Source organism: Taudactylus pleione, unplaced genomic scaffold (genome assembly GCF_031769625.1).
Source record: "Taudactylus pleione unplaced genomic scaffold, aTauple2 ptg000043l, whole genome shotgun sequence".
NCBI lineage: Eukaryota > Metazoa > Chordata > Amphibia > Anura > Myobatrachidae > Taudactylus > Taudactylus pleione.
Genome location: NW_028284445.1, coordinates 9,912,754 through 9,936,641, shown reverse-complemented (window position 1 = coordinate 9,936,641; position 23,888 = coordinate 9,912,754). Strand labels below are relative to the sequence as shown.

Sequence of the window (23,888 nt, the reverse complement as noted above, 5' to 3'; positions counted from 1 at the left end):
AGTGCCTCCAGTAGGAAGCCCCCTGTAGTGCCCCCTGTAGTGCCCCCAGTAGGAAGCCCCCTGTAGTGCCCCCAGTAGGAAGCCCCCTGTAATGCCCCCAGTATTAAGCCCCTTGTAGTGCCCCCAGTAATGCCCCCAGTATTAAGCCCCCTGTAGTGCCCCAGTATTACGCCCCATGTAGTGCCACCAGTAATGCCCCCAGTATTAAGCCCCTTGTAGTGCTCCCAGTATTAAGCCCCCTGTAGTGCCCCCAGTAATGCCCCCAGTATTAAGCCCTCTGTAGTGCCCCCAGTATTAAGCCTCCTGTAGTGCCCCCAGTATTGTGCCCCCTGTAATGCTGCCAGTATTAAGCCCCCAGTATTAAGCCTTCTGTAGTGCCCCCAGTATTGTGCATCCCCCTGCGTGCGCACACACATATACGAAAATAAAAATAAACTTAACTTCAACCCCGCTCCAGTGCTGCTGCCGTCCGTCCCCGGCGCCCGCTCCTCGGAACTATGGGAGTGATGTCATGACGTCACTCCCATAGTGCACTGCGGGACCCAGAGCTCAGTAGTGAGCTCCGGCTGCCGCTGGCGCCGGGGGGAGGGAGAGAGGAAAGAAGGAGCGGGCGCCCGCTGGTAACACACTCAGCGGGCGCCCGGCAAATGGAGGGTGCACGGGGTGAAAGCGCACCCCTTGCATCCTCCGTAGTTCCGCCACTGGAGGTGGAGTGCCGATCAGCAGCGCTCCTTCTCCATGCAGCCCCTCCTTAGCAGTGGCCGGATGACAATGGAGCCAGGTGCCCGGCGGCAAATGACTCCATTGTCTCCGGGAGTTCCGCCACTGTGCCTACTGTACTTTGCTCCAAGACTGTCCCCTGAGAAAATGCATTGGGAGTGGATGTGGATTAATGTGGCAGATTTATTTCCAGAACCATCCTCATTATATGAAACGTTTAATAATTGTATACATTTCCATATGACTTCCTATTTGTCTCTGCTGCAAATGATTTAATTATACATATTACACCATTGCTTGTCCACTTATCTTATATACTGTAGCTTTCTAGGAAATATAATACATATTTGCAGCTTATTGAAATGTATTGAGTCCTGAGCAGGGGCGTATCTATAATGGGTGAAGGGTGTGGGGTCCAGGGGGGGGCCGCACCGCATACCCTGCACCCAGGGCCGGCCTGCCCATTACGCGAGGTACGCTACCGCGTACGGCGCCTAGCTGTAAGGGCGCCATCTCCTCAGTCCCGCCGCCATACCTCACAGCAGCCGGCAATACAATAAGTCACACTGACTTATAATACTGTGCCGCTGCGCTGCCCGCCGCCAGCCAGTGCCGCAGCCTGAACACTGTCAGTGATTGACAGTACAGCTACGGCTGGAGGGGAAAGAGGGGCCGTCCTCTCTTCTCCTCCCCTCTTCTCTCCTCAGCTCCTCACTCCAAAGTGACAGCCTGGCTTTGGCTTATGCTGGAGTCCATCCGTACACGTCCATACAATGCTGGAGAGGGAGGAGGGGCTGCTCTCTCTTCTCTCCCCAGAGTGACAGCCTATGCTGGAGTCCGTCCGCGCAAAGCAGGAGGGGGAGGAGGGGCCGCTTTCTCTACTCCTCCCCTCCTCCCCACTGAGCGACAGCCTGGCTAATGCTAGTGTCCGTCCGAACAAGGCTGGAGGGGGAGGAGGCGCCACGCTCTCTCTTCTCCTCCCCTCTCCTCAGCTCCTCCCCCCATAGGGACAGCCTGGTTTACTGTAGTCCGTCCTTACAAAGCTGGAGGGGGAGGAGGGGCCACGCTCTCCCCTCTACTCAGCTCCTCCCCTTTTACCTTAAGTTCCCCGGCTTCCTCCCCTCTCTGAAGGCTGTGCTTGGGCGCCGGGCATCTGACGTAACGTGACCGTCCCCGGCGTTAAAAGACCAAGGAGGAGCCACCATCCACAAGCTACACTGCAGTTCTGGGCCCAGGTAAGAAAATTGAAATGCTGTGTATTAATCATCTACTGGCTGTCACCGTCTCCCTGTCCCCACTGCTGTCACCCTCTCTTGGCGTCATCCTCTCCCTGTCACCCACTGCTGTCACCCTTTCTTGGTGTCACCTTCTCCCTGTCACCCTCTCACTGTTGTCATTCTCTCCCTGTCACCCAGTGCTGTCGCCCTCTCGGTCACCCATTGCTGTCACCCTCTCCATCACCCAGTGTTATAATTTTCTCCCTGTCACCCAGTGCTGTCACTCTCTTCCTGTCACCCAGTGATGTCACCCTATCACTGTCATCACCCTTTCCCTGTAACCCATTGCTGTTACCCTCTCCCTGTCACCCAGTGCTGTCACCCTATCACTGTCATCACCCTTTCCCTGTAACCCATTGCTGTTACCCTCTCCCTGTCACCCAGTGCTGTCACCCTATCAGTCATCACCCTTTCCCTGTAACCCATTGCTGTTACCCTCTCCCTGTCACCCAGTGCTGACACCCTCTCTTTGTCGTCACCCTTTCCCCTTCACCCATTGCTGTCATCCTCTCCGTCACCCATTGCTGTAACCCTCTCCTTTTCATCACCCTTTCCCTGTATCCCATTGCTGTTACCCTCTCCCTGTCACCCAGTGCTGTCATTTTCTCCCTGTCACCCAGTACTGACACCCTCTCCCAGTCGTCACCCATTGCTGTTACCCTCACCCAGTGCTGGCATCCTCTCCCTGTCATCACCCTCTTCCTGTCACCCAGTGCTGTCATCCTCTCCCTGTCATCACCCTCTCCCTGTCACCCACTGCTGTCACCCTCTCCTTTCACCCAGTGCTGTCATCCTTTCCCTATCGTCACCCTCTTCCTGTCACCCTCTCCCTGTCGTCACCCTCTCCCTGTAACCCATTGCTGTTACCCTCTCCCTGTCGTCACCCTCTCCCTGTAACCAAGTGCTGTCACCCTCTCTCTAAATTTTTATCTTTGGGTATAATTGTAGCTTAGCACCCAGGTTGATCCTGCTGTTTAAGGGCGTTATAACACTTTTGTAATTGCAATTGTTTATTTTTTGTAATTGTTACATCATTATATGTACTCCCGATATTTCATACACTGAAATATGAAGATTTATTTCACCAAGGGGCACCAAAATCTATAGCCGCTTACCAAAAAAATTAGGCTCGGGCCGGCCCTGCCTGCACCCATATTATCTAATACTTACCTCTCCGAGGTCCTACGTCGGGTGTCTCAGCTCTGCACAAACCGCCGCAAAATGGGCGCAGTGCCCATTTTTCTGCCATTTTGCGCATGCGCAGTGAGGAAATCGCCGGGAAAATGGCGCCTGGGAGAAAGGAGGGGGCCCCGGACAGGGAATTTACATGGGCCCCCTCCTCTTAATACGCCCTTGGTCCTGAGAGTGCTGTTAGCCCATGGAATCTGTGTATTTTGGATTGTAGACATTCACGTGTCACCCAGGCTAGAACATTTCCACTGTGTTCCATAAATTTTAACATAGAACTTTCTCTTTCACAAAAAGTCTGTGACGTCTTCACATTCTTAAGGCTCATTATTTTGAAATCTTTTTAGAATTATTATTTTACAAAAGGGGTTATAAAATCCCTCATACATAGGGAAATGTTTTATAAACTAAAGCTGGCTACACACTATGATTTAACAAACTATGCGACGGTCGTTTTCAATAAATACCAGAACACACAATATTGACCGTACACACAATGCAATCTTCCGAACAACGGCACAATACAGTATATCATGTCGGAGGGTTGTATCCAATTAATCGGTTCTCCTGTACACACTGTGCAATCATCATGTAGATCAACGGCAGTTCAGGTGGTCCTACGATTGTGAGTACACAGGGCCGTAGACAGCCGGCCTGGGCCCCATTACTGTCGGTGGGAGGCGTGGCCATGACCCCTTAGAAAAAAAACACTATTTGAGAGGGAGGGGGACAGCGTCGGACCTGGGCCCCCGCCGGGCCCCTCCAATAAGCCCGGTCAGGTAGTACCCGCCCCCCCCTCTCGGTGCCTCTGTGTGTACACACTACACAATATGCACCACATCGTCCTGGCGTGCAGCGCAGAAGATGAGACAATGCAGTGAACAATGGCAGTGAACGACGGATTATTACGATGTGTACATATCTATTGTTCTGATCCACATCAGAATGATATATTGCATGATAGATCATGCAGTGTGTGCACAGCTTTAGTGTACAAAAATGTAAATATTATTAAACTTGTCGAACGTTTGTGTGTTTACTTGAAAATAAGCAACATCCTATAAATTAAGGACCTGATTCAGAGTTGCAAGCACGCTCTGTGACGGATCATGTGATTTTTATTAATGGCGCACCTGTTGGAGCTTGCGCACGCACCTCTGAGCAGAATCAGTCATACACATCTCAGTCGCATTTTCGCTTGCAGCTTAGTGGGTGTAATGGGGCAGCAACATGGCGTTTGCAGGTAGTATAAGTGTTCTGTATTCATGTCGTGTGCATGAAGACTGAATGCAGCATATGCAGAATTGTGCATATGCAAAGATCTGCCTAATTTCAGATGGTTCTCTTGCACCAAGGATAAAGCTGGAGTGATGATGGCTACGTTCACATGTGGATTGCTGGGGGTAGAGTGGTCGCATATATGCGGTCAACTCTTAATACAGACGGCTATTCGCATTAATTTTCCTTTGATTAAGGTCCATAAACATAGATGAATATATCTGTTATTACCAGGACTTCATCAGAAGGATCATCCTTCTGATGAAGTCCTGGTAATAACAGATGGGCGAAACGCATCGAAGCTGTAATTTACTCTGGTTCTGGGATCTGTATGGTTTGCTGCTATTACCTCTGGCCCAGATAAGCTTTTTTTTGCACTGATTAAACCTAGGTGCACATTCTTTTATGTACGCTTAACTTGTTTTATATTGTATTTTTGCACTTCTTGTGAAAGTCCCTGGGAAGACCGGTGGAGCTGGGATTTGATTCCAGGATCAATCACTATTACAAGTGTTTTTAGCCCAAAGGTATTTCCTGGGCTTTATATATGGTACTTGTGGAGTCTATAGAATTTATATGACACAAGGAAAGTCTAAATTTAATACAGCAGGTAAAATAAGTATTGAACACATCAATATTTTTCTCAGTAAATATATTTATAATGGGGCTATTATAATGAAATTTTCACCAAATGTCAGTAACAACCCTTGCAATCCACACATGCAAAGAAATAAAACCATAGATGTCCATAAATTAGGTTATGTGTAATAATGTGAAATGACAGAGGGAAAAAGTATTGAACACGCTTACTGAAATTTATTTAATACTTCGCCCAAAAGCCTTTGTTGGTAATGACAGCTTCAAGACGCCTCCGGTATAGAGAAACTAGTTGCATGCATTGCTCAGGTTTGACTTTGGCCCATTCTTACACACAGTCTTCAAATCTTAAAGGCTCCGTGTGGCCTCTTCTATGAACTCTGATCTTTAGTTCTTTCCATAGATTTTCAATTGGATTCAAGTCAAGTGACTGGCTGGGCCATTCTAGCAGCTTTATTCTTTCTCTGAAACCAAATGAGAGTGTCCATGGCTGTGTGTTTGGATCATTGTCTTGCTAAAATGTCCACCCTTATTTCATCTTCAGCATCCTGGTTGATGCCAGCAGATTTTTCTCAAGAATGTCTCGGTACATTTTTTCATTCATCCTTCCTTCAATCACACGAAGTATGCCAGTACCGTATGCTGAAAAACAGCCCCACACCGTGGTGTTCCCACCTCCAAACTTCACTGTTGGTATGGTGTTTTGGGGGTAATGTGCAGTGCCATTTCTCCTACAAACATGGTGTGTATTATGGCATCCAAAGAGTTCAATTTTGGTCTCATCTGACCAGACTATATTCTCCCAGTATTTCACAGGTTTGTCCAATTGTTGTGCAGCAAACTTAAAACAAGCTTCAACATGCTTTTTCTTCAGCAATGGAGTCTTGCGTGGTGAGCGTGCATACAGGCCATGGCGGTTGAGTGCATTACTTATTGTTTTCTTTGAAACAATTGTACCTGCTAATTCCAGGTCTTTCTGAAGCTCTCCACAAGTGGTCCTTGGCTCTTGGACAACTTTTCTGATAATTCTTTTCACTCCTCTGTCAGAAATCTTGAGAGGAGCACCTAGTCATGGCCAGTTTATGGTGAAATTATTTTCTTTCCACTTCCAGATTATGGACACAACAGTGCTCACTGGAATATTCAGAAGTTTAGAAATCCTTCTGTAACCAATGCCATCAGTATGTTTTGCAACAATAAGGTTGTGAAGGTCTTGAGAGAGCTCTTTGGTTTTACCCATCATGAGATGTTTCTTGTGTGACACCTTGGTAATGAGACACCTTTTTATAGGCCATCAGTTGGGACTGAACCAGCATATAATAATTTGCACTGACAAGGGGTAGGATTGCTTTCTAATTATTGATAGATTTCAGCTGGTGTCTTGGCTTTCCATGCCTCTTTGCACCTTCCTTTCCTTCACTGGGCACTAGAGTGTTCCCAGAGTCTATAGCGCATGCACAGGTCACCAGGAAAATGCCCACGGCACCCATTTTCCTTGTACTGTGCATGCGCAAATGACAGGAAAATGGCCGTGGCGGCCATTTTTCAGACATTTTTACAGGCGCAGACAACGGAGCCAACGTAGGACTCCGGAAAGGTAAGTTTTATGGGTGCAGGGTGTGCGGTGCAGGCCCCCCTGGACCCAGGGGCCTTTGTGTGCACCACGCACCCTGCACCCATTATAAATACGCCCCTGCCCTTGAGTCAAGGGGGATCTGCGCCGCGCATCCTTAACCCATAACAATGTTCCACCATGTGCCCTAATTTCAACATCTTCAGAAATATAGTGCTGGTGCCATACTTTAGAAGAGATGTATGGGAATATGGCACTGCAGAAACTGCCAGCAATATGGTGTGTGCACAGGAGATAACAAAAAATCTGGCACTGATATCTTCTGTGCAGCCTCTGGCATTTTATTTCTGGCGGGAAGGGGCCCAGGCAAAAAGCATGCACATGAGGCCCCAATTTCTTAAAACGCCCCTGAGAAGCATCACTACAGTATGTTCTGCTCTATGAGAGGTTTTCTGTGTAAATCAGATATACTGTATGTGGTGAAGATGACAGAAATTACGGTACCATATGTTGTGTGTCTAGAAGGTGTAATGTAAAACTGGCTCTGCATTTAGTAGATCTGCAGTATAAGCACTTTTATAGAAACAGTATTTATATCTTGCAGATGCCATTATTTATCCTTGAATATGTTCTTCAATAATGTTTTTATTGTCTGGAGGAAATGGTGCTCATGCTCATTTGACCTTGGTCAAGTTTAAAGTCCATTTCTTTGATGTAGAGCTGGAAAATGTCAGCAATATCTGCATTCATAGTAGGTAATTACAATATAGTGTCTTTATGTCTCTTGTGTTGTTTAAGTTAACAGTATAAATAAAGGGTGCACTGAGCGTTGTATAATCCAGTATTTGTTTTGGATTTCTGTGATACTTTATATGCACCTAAGTCCACACTGTGAGCGACTTGAGAAGAAGCCAGAATGTAAACAGACCAGTGGCGGAACTAGCGTCGGTGCAGCCAGTGGCTTGCACCAGGGCCCGCCGTGGTGCAGGGGCCTATAACTGCCGCTGCACCCGACGCTAGTGTCCTCCAGCGCTAGTGTCCTCCTAGCAACCAGGTCGGCACAGCACATCAGTATCACATGCATCCCCCGTTCAGTTCAACAACAACCGCGGTACAGCTCACGGCAGTAGTGGCGGGAGTTAAAAGATGGCAACGGACCTTTCCTCGTCCAGGTGTATAGTCCAAGTAATATTGCATGTGTATTAATTAATTATACTTATAGGGCAGCACAGACGGTGTAATGGTTAGCATTACTGCCTCACAGCACTGAGGTCATGGGTTCGATTCCCACCATGGCCCTACCTGTGTGGAGTTTATATATTCTCCCTGTGCGTGGGTTTCCTCCAGGTACTCCGGTTTCCTCCCACACTCCAAAAAAAAATTACTGGTAGGCAAATTGGCTCCCAACACAAATTAATCCTAGTGTGTATGTGTGTATGCGCATGTGATAGGGAATATAGAGTGTAAGCTCCACTGCGGCAGGGACTGATGTGAATGGCCAGATATTCTCTGTAAAGCGCTGCGGAATATGTGTGCGCTATATAAACTGGTAATAACTACTTACTCTCTTACGTGACTTTTTTTGTGCAATTTTCAATAATTTAAAGCCAAGTATATACATCTTCTAGCTTGATACCAATGAGAATCATTAATGTGACTTATACTTATTAAAGGAGCAGATATAAAGGATTTTTTTATTATAATGTGTATGCAGAATTTTTATGCATGTTTTAAATTTACCTGTTATTAAATAGATATTAGTGCAACCAGCACTACATTGTGTTATTAATGTTTCCAACCAGTTGGATACATTTTTGATAGCTTGTATTTAGGTTTTTGTGTGGGGCTAGCAAATCCCTTGGAATTGCATGCTGCACGTGCAATTATTATTGTTATTTATTGAATTTAATCAATTGTCCAGCGCAGACCTTTGTTCTTTTTTTTTTTTTTGTAAATACTGTAATGCAAACCTCAGCAGTATTCATAACTCTACCAACGGCAACATAGAGTATTCAGTTTGCAGCTGCGCATATGATATGCTAGTGTGGGAATAAAAAATTAATGTTAACTATAGTTATTTCATTTTCTATAGGTTTATTGTAAATATAAAAGTAGTTACATTATTGTCCTCTGTACAGGGGATGTAATTTACAGTATCTTACCTGGTTAAGTAATAGATGCTATTAATAATAGTTGCTTCTTTGTTATAGCAATTACAAGTGTTATGATATGCAGACAGTAATGCACCTACAGTATCTGAAAATAACCACATCATGAAATGATGGATTGAGCATTATTTTGCATTAGTGAGTGAGGGGTCTATGTACTAAGGCCAAGGGTGGCCAAACTGGTCATTAAGGACCCTTAACAGTTCATGTTTTCTAAACTATCCATGGATCTGTAGAATGTGTCTAAGAATAAATGCACCGCACGTTTTAAAATGTGACAGTAATGACAACACCTGTGCACCAGCTACGTGGTCTGCAAAATGTGTAATGTTAGGGGCCCTCGGGGACTGGTTTGGCCACCCTTGTATTAAGCTTTGGAGAGAGAGATAAAGTGGATGAAGACAAAGTACCAACTAATCAGCTTCTAACTGTCATTTTTCAAACAGTTAGAAGCTGATTGGTTGGTGCTTTATCTCCGCCCACCTTATCTCTCTCCAAGGCTTAGTACATAGATCCCATAATACGTTATCCAGAATGCACCATTCCTAAAATATACTAAAAAAAAAAGTATTAATGACATTAATTCCCTTACATTTCCTATTGTTGTTCCTGGCTTTCTCCTTCTTATTTAATACTTGTCTAAAACTGAACCCGTATTTCCCACATTAATGACTCCCCCTCTCCTCCTCTCCTCTCTCTGTTGACAGCACCATCCTCTTTTCTGTCCCCCCAAGTTCGCTGCCGGGGAGTCATCCTCAACTCTTCTCTCTCCTTACTCCTAACATTCAGTCTATTTCTCAATCCTGACACTTCAACAACAATATTTGTAGAATTTTTCTCACCATGGAAGCCACCAAAGCTCTTATTCTTGCAGTTATTATTTCCCATCAGGACAACTGAAACCCCCTAATCGCCGGTCTACCTTGCACCGACTGCTCCCCACTTCAATCTATTATTAACGCTTCGGCCCTTCTCATTTATCATTTCCACCACTCTTTGACCTCCCCCTCTGTAGTACAAACTGCTTCACATGCTCCCCAAACACCATAGAATACAGTTTAAACTCCTCACACTCACATATAATATTTTGTCCAAACTCACTCCTGCCTGCTGTGCTCCTCCACTGAATGCAGCCCCACTTCCGCTTTAGTCACCTCTCGCTGCCACTTCCTAGATTTCTCCCGTGCTGCCCCACTACCCTGGAACTCACTTCCTCACTCTTTCAGACTTTCTGACAGCCTCCACTCCTTTAAAATGATCCCTTAAATAAAGTCTATCAGCCCTTATAATGCACTAATCAGTTCCTCTAGCTACCCATCTACCTTCTCTAACAACTCACCTTCCTTCTACCACCATTCCCTCATAGGCTATAAGACCTAATAGGCAGGGCCCTCTTACTTTATTCTATCTTCCTATCAGGCTTTTTACCCTTTTTGCTATCTGTGACTCTAATCCTGTCTATTCATCCGAGGGTGCAAAGCGGGGTGGTGGGTACTATTTACCTAAGCACTGCCATTTATGAGGGGCCCTAATGCCCCTCTGTAGCACGTACCGCCACTTAGGAGTTTACTATTCAGTTTTATTTAATGGGGGAGTTATCAAGCCTCCTGTATCACCCGAGCCCTCAGTGTTTCTCGATGGCCCTGTACTCCTCCTCAGTGGGTAGAGTTTTATTGATTGCTGTATTGCTCTCCCTAGTTTTTTGCTAATTTTCACGTTAAACATTTTGGGGTATATTTGCTAAGGTGCAGGTTTTTAGAAGTGGTTTTGTTGCCCATAGCAACCAATCAGATTCTAGGTATTACCTTCTAGAAGGTGCTAGATAAATGTTAAGTAGAATCTGATTGGTTGCTATGGGCAACAAAACCACTTCTAAAAACCCACACCTTAGTAAATATACCCCTTTATATTCAAGCAGGATAATACATCTGAGATGACCTATTTAGGTTTTGTTTTACAATTGTCTTTATTTATGATGGGCAATTGGAAAAGACATCTACTGTATGCTCCTGAATTTACATGTGTGTAACCAGTGATATTACTTACTATATGCCTCGGTGTCATTATTTGCTAGAGACATCAAAGTTGCATTTTTAAGAATATTGGTTCAGAAACAAACTGTTAATGTAATAAGCAGTGATTTAGGTTGGCAATGCCCGTATATGAATTTGTCATTTTACACCTAAAAGCAGAGCCGGATTAATATTTGTGGGGGCCCAGGGCAACTAATTTGTGGGGGCCCCTATCAATAAAATTACATTATGCCACACAGTGTCCCCATTATGCACATTATGCCACAGTGGCTAGTATAAACATTATACCAAACACTGTCACACAGTCCCCACAGTATGCCACACAATGTCTTGATATTATGCCACACCCTGCCCATAGTATGTCACACAATGCCCCCAGTATTAATATTATACCCCACAGTGCCACCACTATGCCACACAATGCCTCCAGTATTATTATGCCCCGCAGTCCCCCCTCCAGAATAAATACTAACCCCCAGTATTAAATATTAGGTCCCACAATGCCCCCAGTATTAATATTATGCCTCCAGTATTAATAGTATGCACACACTGCCTTTTCTAGTATTAATATTATGCCCAATATTAAATATTATGCCCCACAATGCCCCCTCCAGAATTATTATTATGCTCTGCAGTGCCCCAATATTAAATGTTATGCCTGACAGTGCCCCCTTCAGAATAATATACCCAGTAATATTATGCCCCACAATACCCCCTGTATTAATATGTGCCCTTTCCAGAAATAATTTCGTGCCCCCCAGCAATAAATATTATGCCCCATCCAGAATTAATATTATGCCCCCCCAGTAATAAATACACACAATGCCTTCTTTATGTCACATAATGCCCCCAGTATTATCCCCTCCCAAGTACACCCAGTATTAATATTATGTCCACAGTGCTTTCTGTAATATAATTATGCCCCCAGTATTAAAAATCATGCCTCCAGAATTAATCATATGCCTCCCAGTATATGCCCACAGTGGCCCTGCTGTATTACTTTTATCCCCTCAGTACACCACATCGACAGAGCCCCCAAGTACTTACCTTTTGTGGCGGGCTCTTCCGATGATAGGCGGGTGCCCAGGACGGGCTGCCGCTGCTTATGAATGCACAGTGCTTCCGAGGACCTTAAGCGTTGCGGACATGATGTCACGCTTAAGGGACTCGGGAGCTGCTCGGTATCCATGTCCCTTCAGCAGCAGGTGCAAAATCACAGCGCCAGCCTTGTGAGTGACCGTCTGAGACCGGCAGATGCTCTCAGCCATCGGTGGCTCAGAACAATCCTGTGTGGGGGCCCCTTGTGTGTGGGGGCCCCAGGACGACCGCCCCTGTCGCCCTGCCGTTAATCCGGCCCTGCCTAAAAGGCATTTGTTAAGCATGTGTTCAGCTTGCAAAGGACGCACATTGCCATCCCAAATCACTCCTTAAAGTAGCACATTAGTGTAATTCTGCTTAGGGATACATATAGTCTGCTGTGTAGAATCAGACTAAGGGACATATTCAATTAGCTGTGAAAAGTCGGCTAAGTTTCGCCTGCCGAACTTTCCGCCTACCTCGCGTGTTTTTAGAGAAAATATTTGTCGCATGCGCGGCCGCTTTTCGACCTATTCAATTCCAAAGGACGTGGAAACGGGAACCGGCAAAACACAAACAGGTGAAAAAAGTGCTGTCAGATTTGGGGAAATCAGTCTGACACCCCCCAAAAGATGCACTAACATTGGGGATCAATGTAGATGGCCCTGAATAGCCCTGCTGAAGGTATTTGCGGTACTTAAATGCTCTCAATAGCTGCTAATTAGTGTCTTTGCACAAGTGGTGAAGAATAGCATTTAGCTGGGTTTTTTTTGAGAAAATAACTAGTCCCAGCAAATTTGGGGTACATGAAAATGGGTGCAAGCATGATTAAAAATCCCAAAAGTGATGTTTTAAAAAACATAAAAAACGCACCTTCAGCAAGCACCTGCAATCTAAGAAAACACCTCCCCCATACTTGCAGACCCCCCAAAAGCATATTTCACTAGTTTTAAGTTTGTACCCCGACTTTGATTTTTTTTCGCCCCCTTTTTCAAAGTAATTTTTTGGGGTGTTCTTCATTTTTTTTTTAGGATTTTTTTGATGCAGTTATGCTTTAGGGGGCTGTCCTAAGGGTGCTGAGTGATTTCCCGACATTTGCACCCCAAAACCTCAATTCTGCACTTTTTTTCACCACCTATTCTTTTTCGCCTATTACATTGCAATGCGTTTTCGTGTCCGCGAAGAGTATTTGGAATTGAATACGGAGATACTTTTTTGTCTGGCGAAATGCCGAAAACGTCTTTTCGCGTCTAATTGAATACAGCCCTAAATAGGACTCATTCTATGAACAGACACCACATAAAGCTTAAAAAACTATTATTTAAGAATTTAGCTTTGCGACCCTCCCTGGCAGGAAAGAGGAGGAGGGACAAGATGAGTAAATTGTTATAGCCAGGCTTATTTACAGCTCAGCGTAGTTACCTACTCTTTGTGAATGTGTAAGAGTGCTGCATAAAATGATTAGTGCTATAATACTATATATATATGTATATATATATATATATATATATATATATATATATATAAAACTTAGAATTCCCTGAAAATACTATACTATATGCAAGGTAAACATGCCATCATGCTGCCCTAAACTGTCAACACAGACCTCCTATGATTTATTTATTGTGACCTGTGGGTTATTTTGTTTACAGTTACTCATTTGCAATTATAAATAATTGTTTCATAGTTTAACAGTATCCCTTGGTACCCGTTCATTATGCTGTGCATAGGTCTTTGGTTTTTTTTAAAGTTGGGTACTAAATAATAAATAAAATGAGAAGAAATTTCCAGCTCTAAGCATCTTGCGCAATTGCAGGATTTGTAGAGGGAGGGGTTCCAAATTCTTGATTTTAGAGCAAGCGTAGCCAGCCCATGAAGAGAGCATAATGAAGCACTTAACAAGCTATAGTCTGCCTCATACAAAGTGCAGTGCATGTAATACTTCATACTGTATACTGGACCAGCGATCGCAGTAGGCAGTAGGTCCAGACTGCCTCAGCTGGTTTTTATTTATTTTTCAGATGTTGGCTCCATTCCACACTTGTCTATGTATATTTAGCTCCTATAAATAATGACTGGTCAGGAAAAGGTTAAGCATTTCATAATAAATATACTTACATAGTATAACCAGTAGGAGACAGCAGTGAGTCTTCTAAGCTCACATTCTCCCAGGTCATGGTAAGACACCTGTCTCTTTTTGTTGGCGGCTGCTTTCTGATCTCTCTGGTCCAGTGCACTGATTGAGGTCCACACACACACAGCAGACTTGACAGGAGACTCTGATGCCACTGGGCTTATGCAGCAGCTACAGTATGTTTGATCTCTTATACTGCATGTTGTGGCAGCTATAGTTAAAATCCTATTATATACTACAGTTATTGTGGTATGATTTGAGCCACTGGCCAAGGGTAGAGGGGGGTCCCGGGCAATTGGAAACCCCCCTGTACTTACATATGAGCATGTATTTGTGGGTTAAGGCTGGTGATTTTCCTTTTTAATAACTAGAGGATGTTATGAACCACTTGATACTTTCCCATTTTCTTATTTTGTGTGTGTGTATGTGTGTGCGCACGGTCAAGTGTATGCAAGTGTGCCTGCTTCCACAGGAAAGTACATAGCTTACAGTAGTACAAGATGGAGGCAACTGACAGGTTAAACAAATTTTCTCTTTGGGATGGAATAATTGTTGATGACCTTACTGAATGTGAGCTAGTCACAGTTATCCGCCAGATTATTCACCTAAGCACTTCAGTTCTAAGGACGAGTAGGACTCATATGTCATATGTACATCAAAAGCACTATGGAAGTGTCACAATCATCTTCAGAACTACTGTAGTTTAAAAGCTTTAAAAGCTCACCTAAACATCCTCCATTGCTAGTATTATTATTATTATTATTATTATTATTATTATCATTTATTGATAGGGTGATATACAGAGAAATGTTTGCAAAAATGGGTGGTTCTGGCGCTTCTTAGATGTCCGTGTGTATTTGTATTGTTTGGTATATAGAATAAGGTAAAATGTAAAATATAGAGCAAAATATTGTACTTTAGAATTAAAGATGAAAACTTAACCTTTTGGGAATATATACAGGCATTGGACGGTTCTTACACCGATGTCGTTTGGTGGTTGCATAGCAGCAGGCAAAGATCATCTGAGCTGTAGGCACACGTTCCTGAATGGTCTCATCCTTTCAGTTGGGGATGTTTGGGAACTTCCTTCAGCAATACTCTTATTAATTGTGTATTCAGCTGCACTCTTCAGCAGAGAATACAGGAAACAGACACTAACTAAAATATTGAATCTAACACAAGATACGGGGGAAATGATTGCAACTTAGCAGCTATTGTTTGAGACCACCCGACAATTATTACCCTGCGCTATGGAAATCATACATTTTCCATATATGAGCAGTGTATTATTATTACATGCCCTATCTCTCCCACAAGTGAAAGAGGGGAATACCCTCTTACAAAAGATGTGGCTCCTTAGCAGCTATTGTCTGTGATCACCAGACAATAACAAATTGCGACACGGAAAAATGATACGTATCAAGTAGAACCCTATTGCGAAAACAAGCCTTTGATAAATTGTTCCCAAGAGATATGCTGCTTCTGCTCATGTGTCTAAAAATGACCCAAAAAAGGGAACTGACATGGACAGTAGCAGAGGGTCCCAAATAGTAACTGACCCCCCAGAAATAGATTTTTTGAAAATATGAAACTCGCTTGTTTCCACATCACTATTCACTGACATATTAACAGCAGATTTCTGAAATCAAATGATGTGTTTTACAATCCCATTGGCTTTCTTGTAATTTATTTGTACTTTTGAAAATAGTGAAAAATGTGTTCCAGGTAATAAAACTCTGAATAATGTTACTGCTTCTTCTCCATAATTGCAGACGCCTTGTCTGGTTCTGTGTGCAGAATGGGCTACTTTCCATGTGGGAACCTCACAATATGCCTTCCCCGGCCTTTCCACTGTGATGGTATAAAGGACTGTGAGAACGGAGCAGATGAAGATTATTGTGGTGAGTACTCGCTGTTTCTGGTACTTTGTGTTCTTTTGTCAAGCAAATGTTTTAGTACTGTTTGATAATTATTTACCAACTTTTCTCAATATGAGAAATTATATTATATATACAGTCTGCTTATATGACAATGAGTATGGCAGACCTTAAGTAGAATGCAAATGGAACCTTAAGAGGAATAATAAATATATATGATGTTTAATGTTGAGACACAATACAAAAATATAAATGTGATCCAAGCATATAGATGTCTATGTGTCTTCCACTAGTCTGTAAGCTCTCATCAGCAGGGCCCTCCACCCTGGTTCTCACACTGCATTATCCTTCTTAGGGCCTGATTGAGCGTTATAGCCACTCTAGGCTAATACACTCGGAGCGTATCCTTCAATTTTTACATTCATATTCAGCAGTATATATACTTCCCTACTGTCCTTAAAGTCAGGACAAAGTCCTAGGGCCTGATTCAGCAAAGATTGCAACTGCGATTCTGCACGCAATCTGCCGATTGTTTTTTTTCTGCGCATGCATATGCATCGCAGTGCACGAACTAGCCACTGCAATCGGTACTGTGATCACAGAGGCTACGCAGACCCATTGCAGAGTGACTGACAGGAAGTGCCATTTGGGGGTGCTGACGGGGGGTTGGTCATCAAAATGCAAGCATGCCAGTGCGTTTGAACGCCATTGCATGGGCGTCCATAAATTATCCACTGCGATGCCCTATGCAGCTTGAGTACTCATAGCGTAGGATGAGGTTAGCAATTCCTGAGTAAGGTCAGAGCTTGTGCAAGTGTGTGTGAGGTTGCGATTGTACTCGATGTTACCGATGGTTTCGCAGTCTTGCTAAACATTACGGCAGAGCCGTAAGGCAGAGCCGTCACTAGGGTTGGTGTCACCCGGTGTGGCAACTCATGGTGTCACCCCTTTCCCCCCCACAGACCCCCTCCTGTATAACGCCAAACAGAATCCTTAGTAATGTGTTTCTTACAGGCTCTGGGAAATATGTAACTGTTGTCTTTTTGGTCTAAAGGCCCCACACACGGAGCGATATAGCGGCCGATCCGACGGATTGGAACGATATCGCAGCTACATTGTTCCATGTGTGGGTATGATATCGTTCACTACATGCTCCCGTGGGGTCGTCCGTCGCTCCTCCAGGGAAAGGGATTGAAATACCGGTGGCTGTATAGCGAAATATACAGTGAGATTTGTTCTGTGATGTTTTTACAGGGACAGAACTTCTCGACAGCTCTAGCCCTGCTTAAGATTGTTGACACATTCTCGTGATAATTCCTAAATTTGCGATGCGGACTAAACAGGGGCCTTACAGAGCTTCCCTGCGCTATGAAAAATAGAAAAAAAGGGGATTTGTAGCAAGACCTGGCGCAGATACTGACCCTTTTGTTAGTGTACAAAATACTTGTGGATTACATTTTAGCAGATTAGGCAATAAAATAATAGTAATTTATTAAAATACACATGAGTGTCAGGGCCGTTCGAGCAATGTGACCGCTCGTGGGCACCACACCATAGGGGGACCGTTGACCAGCGCTGACCGCCAGCTGTAGGACCTGGCCAGGCTTAAGCTCTGTCACCCCAGTGATGTAGTCACCGGGAGGGCTGGATAGTGGGAGAGAGGCAGTGACACAATCTAGCCATACCTCCGTGGGAGTGCCTGGCAGTGCAGGGGATGAAATTGCATTATGGCCATGCTGCTTTGTGTATGATGTCAGGACCTGAGTCTATAAAGACTCAGGCTCTCAGTGTCCAAGAGGAGTCACCACGGCCATTATAGTGGGACTGCGGGACCCCACTCCTTCTGTTATTCCACTTATATAAGATGGTGCATACAGGGGTTAAAAAAGGGAAACTGCGAGCTGACTGACAGAGCTGTTACTGCAGAGCCAGAGGCTCCAGAGGAGGACACCAAGGAGCACAGCTCCGCTCCCTCATCAGTGCTACTTCCAGAATGCTGGGCGGCGCCCGACGGGCGTGAAGTCACGCAGTGCGCCTGGCCTTCTGGGAAGACAAGGGTGAATGTACTTTTTATACCAGGGGCGGCAGAGGGGGGGATTGGTGGTGCAGGCGGTATACTGTGGACTGCGGGAGGGGTGTGCAGGCGCTATTGGTGTCACCACCTCGGAGGGTGACACTCGGTGTGGTCTGCACCCCCGCACCCCCCTAGTGATGCCACCGGTGTAAGGTAAGGTGGGCATCCATGTGTAGTGCTGCGACGGCATAGCGATCGCAGTGGATTAGCATACCTATGCAGTCAGACTGCATGCATAATCGCAGCTACAATCCATAATGAATCAGGCCCCTAGTGAGCAAGACAGTCACTTAAGAATTATATCAGAGTCAGGATAGTGGAATACTCTCTACCTGTACTTGCAGCTACCATAACGTTTTGCTGCGTGTGTAACCCTGGTTAAGGGTTAAATTAAGTACTGTACTCATAAATGATTGTAATATTTATAAATGTACAATTTGTGAGGTAAAGTATATGTATATAATGTATGTATACAGGTATATCTATTCTGTGTATTTACGTGGAAGTTTATATGGTACTTCTTTCTTTTGTGGGGATGTGTCTCATTGTATGGGATACACACACACTAGAAGAAGGGGTGGAGTGATATCGCTAGGAGTGGTTTGGTTCCTGTCAGGAAAAAAGGGCAGGGACAAAGAGTTAAGAGGAGCTGCCAACAGACTGAGGGGCTGGAGTGCTCACCCCCCTGTGTCCCAGGTGGCAGCTGAGCGGTAGATAGGCTCCTGGGCACAGGGGGGTGGATCCGGAGAGGGAGCATGGAATCTGTTAGGAGTAATGGTTCCTACCTTGCTGGAAAGGTGGCTGTCGATGCCGATGTGTGTCAGGAGTGGATACAGGACAGCGGCACCCTGGCTGGCAGCTCTGAAAAAGCCATCTCCTGGGCTGGTGAGCAGTGGCAATGGTGGAAGCTGCTGGCAGTGAGGATGCAGTGGCTGTAGCATCCCATGACCAGGGTTAGAGAGCTGCAGTGGGAAGGCAGCATAGCTCTTTGTCGGACAGCTGATTGGCTATCCTATCTGATGAAGGCTCTGGTGGGCTTTAGTAAATGGCTGGCCCAGCCTTAAGCAAGGCAGCTGCTGGAAGTACTGCTGGGGGCAGGTGGGCAGTGGCGCCCCACTACCACTGGTGAGTGATCTACTTGCCCTCACCCAGGGCTTAGAAGCAACACAAGTGAGGAGAGCATGGAGGCATATTGATGTACTGGGGGAAATTACCCTGGGCACAGTTAGAGGAGAAATTTGGGGAGCCCTTTCAGATTCTCTTCAGTGAATATTAAAGGCAGAAAATACTAACAGATATCTCTACCTGTAACTAAAGGGAAGCAACCCAGTAAAGTATGCTTACATATAGTCTACAGTGTGAGGAGAAACAATACACTGCACATACATGCAGTAGTGAAGCAAAGACAGACTAGTTCTTTCACAAGGTAAAGCATAGGAAAGAAGGGGATTCACCCATGGATTGTAATAAATTAAAGCCAGAGATAAATAGTTTAATGGATTTTATCTCCAAGCCTTTGGCATAATAAAAGAGACAAGGAAAGAGTCAGGGGAGGATAAATAAATTTGGGACTCTATAGACTGAGACACAGGCATAGAATACGTAACCATATTATGGAATATAGCTGCAGGACTGTCTACTAAGGACACAGCGGTATCAAACTTTAGGAGTTGAGTACTTAAGATATAATTTAGCTACAGTATAGACTATTATTACCTGGATTTCAGCCAGAAACTCATCTTGGAAGAGATTCAGTATAAGTTAACCACAGAACCTAAAGCACTGGCTTTATTATTTATAGAGACCTGTATGTATAGGTTATTGTAAAGAGAATATATAACTGTATAGGTACAGATTTACTGGCTTCATACTTTCACCGCCAAGTTTCAGCAGTAAGATAGTTCTGGAGAATTAGACTCATTGAAGGACATTGCTCTTACTACTACGTACTATTGAATACAAGAGTGTTTACTTTTATAACCCTTTCTGTTATTTTAATTCTATTGGATGCAATTGGTTAATTAATGTAGTCTGATATGTTCTGCTATTGTAAAGTGTGAACTGAAAAGAAGGAAATATACTGAATGTTATTATAGTACATTGTAAAGTGATTGTTTACTAAAGGAACATTAAATATTTGTTAAACTAATAAAGGAATAGAGAGTTTCTTTACAAAATACCCAACTGAGTGTAATTTATATTGAAAGTTTAGAGATAGGGCATTCCTAATCTAGCCCTGAATACAGCCTAGGTGGAGGCACTGTAATAGTAATAGGAGGTACACCACCTAATAGGAGTTTAAGGTGGGTAAAAGAGATTACATGGGAGTTAGTAACCTAGGGTCCCTTTAGAGGGTAAAGGGGGGTTACATGTGTATTAAGTTTAGTTGCTGTTTCTCTGGATTCTGAGATATTGGGAAAGTGAAAGGTAAATTAAATAATGAAAGCATAGCAAGTGAATACTCTAAACCCAAATACTACCCGCCCCCCTCAACCTGCACTGCCGTTAATCTATAGAACCCAAATTTAATATCTTCTGTAGGCACAGATGGTGTAATGGTTAGCATTACTGCCTCACGGTACTGAGGTCATGAGTTCAATTCCCACCATGGCCCTACCTGTGCGGAGTTTGTATATTCTCCCGAGTGCTTGCGTGGGTTTCCTCCGGTTGCTCCGGTTTCCTCCCACCCGCCAAAAATATACTAGTAGGTTAATTGGGTCCCAAAACAAATGAACCCTAGTGTGTATGTGTGTGTGCATGTGATAGGGAATATAGATTGTAAGCTCCACTGGGGCAGGGACTGATGTGAATGGCCAAATATTCTCTGTAAAGAGCTGCAGAATATGTGTGCGCTATATAAATAACTGGTAGTAATAATAATAATAATCCACCCCCCTTACAACCAGTCCTGTCATAAAATAATAGTATTCACATTTAATAATAGTCCTAGTTCCCCTCAAACCAGCCCAAACATTAAACTGGGATATAGTCAAAATTTTGACAGTCAAAACTTAGACCATTAAAATGTCGACAACAAAAGGTCGACATGGTCAAAATATCAACAACCAAGACGTCAACATGGACATAAGGTCGGTAGGGTCATAAGGGCAGTCAAAATGTCAACATTGAATAAATAAATGTAGACAGTCAAAATGTTGACAGTTATAATCAGTAGTATTCCTATTTAATAAATAGATATATTACTATTAGCACTGTGGAGCCTATTCATCATCGATAAATGGGTAAGTGAAGTATCAGCCCTTTAAAGGACTTTTTATCCAGGGAGAATTAGAGTCCAATCATTGATATACATTTAGTTGTATACTCTTTACTAGTCCAATCTTTGAGATAGATTTAGTAGTATAATCTTACTAGCTATAAGCAGGGAAATGGTTCATAATACAAAACAATAATGAATTCCGAAATTAGACCCCTCCATAGAATACTATGTAAATGAGAGATGGGAAAATATCTTGAATAATGTTAGGACCCGCGGCAGCCTGTGCGGTCTTTCACTACCTCCTCAGGGCCCCCTGTTTGCTAGGAGGTCTGAATGCCATCAACAGTAGACGCCTTGCGTGGATGGGCACGGTCATTGCTAGGGGACCAGGACGGAGTGTATGTGATCAGAGGCTGCACAGGAATGGCTGCAGCTGGTGTTAATTGCTGAGATACTCATTAGTTGCTCACCTATGTGCAGCATCCCACCTGTAATTTATTATACTTGCAGGGGGTTGGTTCTAATCAATGTTTGGTAATTGGTCTGTGTGTGTTGAAAGGCAGCCAGGCATTCACCTCTTTGTCAGTTATAGCTTCATTCCTTGGTGTAAACTATCTGAGTGCCTGGTGAATACTTTGTACTGCTGCTATCCTGAATTCTTGTTTAATCTATGGTCTCCTGCTCTTTGCATCACCTCTTGTTAAGTATCACCTTACTTAATATTGGAAAGTGTCATGTGTTTGCAGTTACCATTATCAAGCTACCTATTGTTATAAAGCTCCTGCTGTTATTGTCAGTAAAGCATGAGTTTAATTATACAGTCTCATTGTACTCGCATGTTGTATTCTACTAATGCAGCATTACCCTGTGATCCCCTGATTATTGTATAAAACTCTACTGAGTTAAAGACCTGGCAACAACTCAGTACTGGTGAGAGTCTGTCTCTCTGTGGGAAAAGGGTAGTTGTTATAGGCAGAATACCTCTGTAGTGTGGTTCTAGATGTTTTATGCAATTGTTCAGGCGTATAATAACACATAATACCACCAGATATGATGGATTACATATATGAATAGGTTAAGCATTTACACACAACACAGAAGATAAAAGCGTTGAAAAATCCCCTTTACATAGAATGGGTGCAGATTCACTGGTTTCCATAGCAGAAAAAGGGCACATCACAAAAATCTCAAAGGAACCTGGGTCGTGAAACATCCTTTGCTGTAGATGGATATGGATGGAAGGCATATCTTCTGACCCTCTCACGGTGAGTATCTACCTGCTCTTCCTAAAGCCCCTCCTCCCATCAAACACAGGGCCTGATTCAGACCCGGACGCTATGCTGCGCTTGCTCGCATTGAGCGATTTTTCGCAATCTGTGCAATCGTATGAGTCGCAATGCACCTGCGCAAACCAGTCATTGCGATGGGAAAGTGCTCGCCCGTAGCCCGCAGTTGGGCCGCTATTTTGAGTGACAGTCCCGTTTGTGGGTGGTAACAGGGAAAGGTGCTTGGAAACGGGGGTGTGGATGTGCAAACGCAGGCGTGCCCAACCGTCAGAACAGTGTTTAATGGGTGTGCATAATTAGCAAAGTAGCGTCATTACACACGTGACTGGGCTGTATTTTAGCCTGAACTGCTGGCAATGTTGTGGTAGGAAAAGGTAGCTCCGATGGCTCTCGATATTCCCGATTAATCCTACAACTGCCGGAAATGACGTGTGTTGCAAGTGGCAAAGGGGCATCTTTATACAGGTGCGAGTGGATAGTGCGGCCGCTCGCTATTGCTTAGTGGGCGGCTTTACGCGACGCAGTCTGAGCACATGATTTAAATAGCCGGCCCCTTTTAGCTAGCGTGCGGCCGCAAATAGCGTCCGGGTCTGAATCAGGCTCACAGTCATAAAGGCACAGCTCCATTCAACAGAAATCATTGACCAGAAAGTCTCTACACGCTTTCCAACATCAGTCCATACCACAAAGAGCCAGAAGTAACGTCGCACATTGAAAGTCTTACGAAAACGTAGTAGATGAAATTGGTGTTCCACCACTCAGATACCTGTAAGTTGATGTTTATGTTTGCGTTCCATCAATCCGGAATTTAGGGCCTGATTCAGAGCCGAACGCTCTGACCAGAGCACTCGCTCTGAATCAGTGCCCTCCTCCATGAAAATGGAGCGGCCTCCTGGCCGCTCGCATAGCTGTGGGTGACCACCCACAGCATATGCGAGCGTCCATGATGATGGTCGCGATGGTCTTGACCATCGCGACCATCGGGCTTGCGACGGAGACCCTGCGGTAGGGTCTTGCTGCCGCAAGCCCTGGAGTGATTTTGGCTCTATCAGAGCCAAAATCACTCCCACTGACATCACTAGTGATGTCAGTGGGGCCGGCTTGAGACGGTAGGCGTTCCCATGGGAACGCCTCCGTCTGGCAGGCACGTCCCCGGCACGCCCACCAAAGGGGGCATGCTGTCAATAAACATCGACAGCACACCCCCTTTGGTGCGAGACCCGGAGCGATGGAGAGCCCGTCGCTCGCCGGGTCTCGCGCACGCGCATGACGGAGCTCCCTCCGTCGTGCGCATGCACAGTGGGGGAACATCAACCCGCTTGCGAGCGTCCTGCGCTCGCGAGCGTGTCTGAATGACCCCCTTAGTTCATAAAAGCCATTATGTGT

General features: G+C 44.6%; 1 protein-coding gene across 1 annotated transcript in view; it reads left to right on the top strand.

The window, feature by feature from the left end:
- Positions 1–23,888, top strand: part of RXFP2 (relaxin family peptide receptor 2) — a 389,469-nt gene that overhangs the window by 159,743 nt on the left and 205,838 nt on the right. Inside the window, exon 2 of the mRNA XM_088460250.1 lies at positions 15,818–15,946. Coding sequence (XP_088316376.1) covers positions 15,818–15,946 — 129 coding nt within the window. The remainder of the gene's footprint in view (positions 1–15,817; positions 15,947–23,888) is intronic.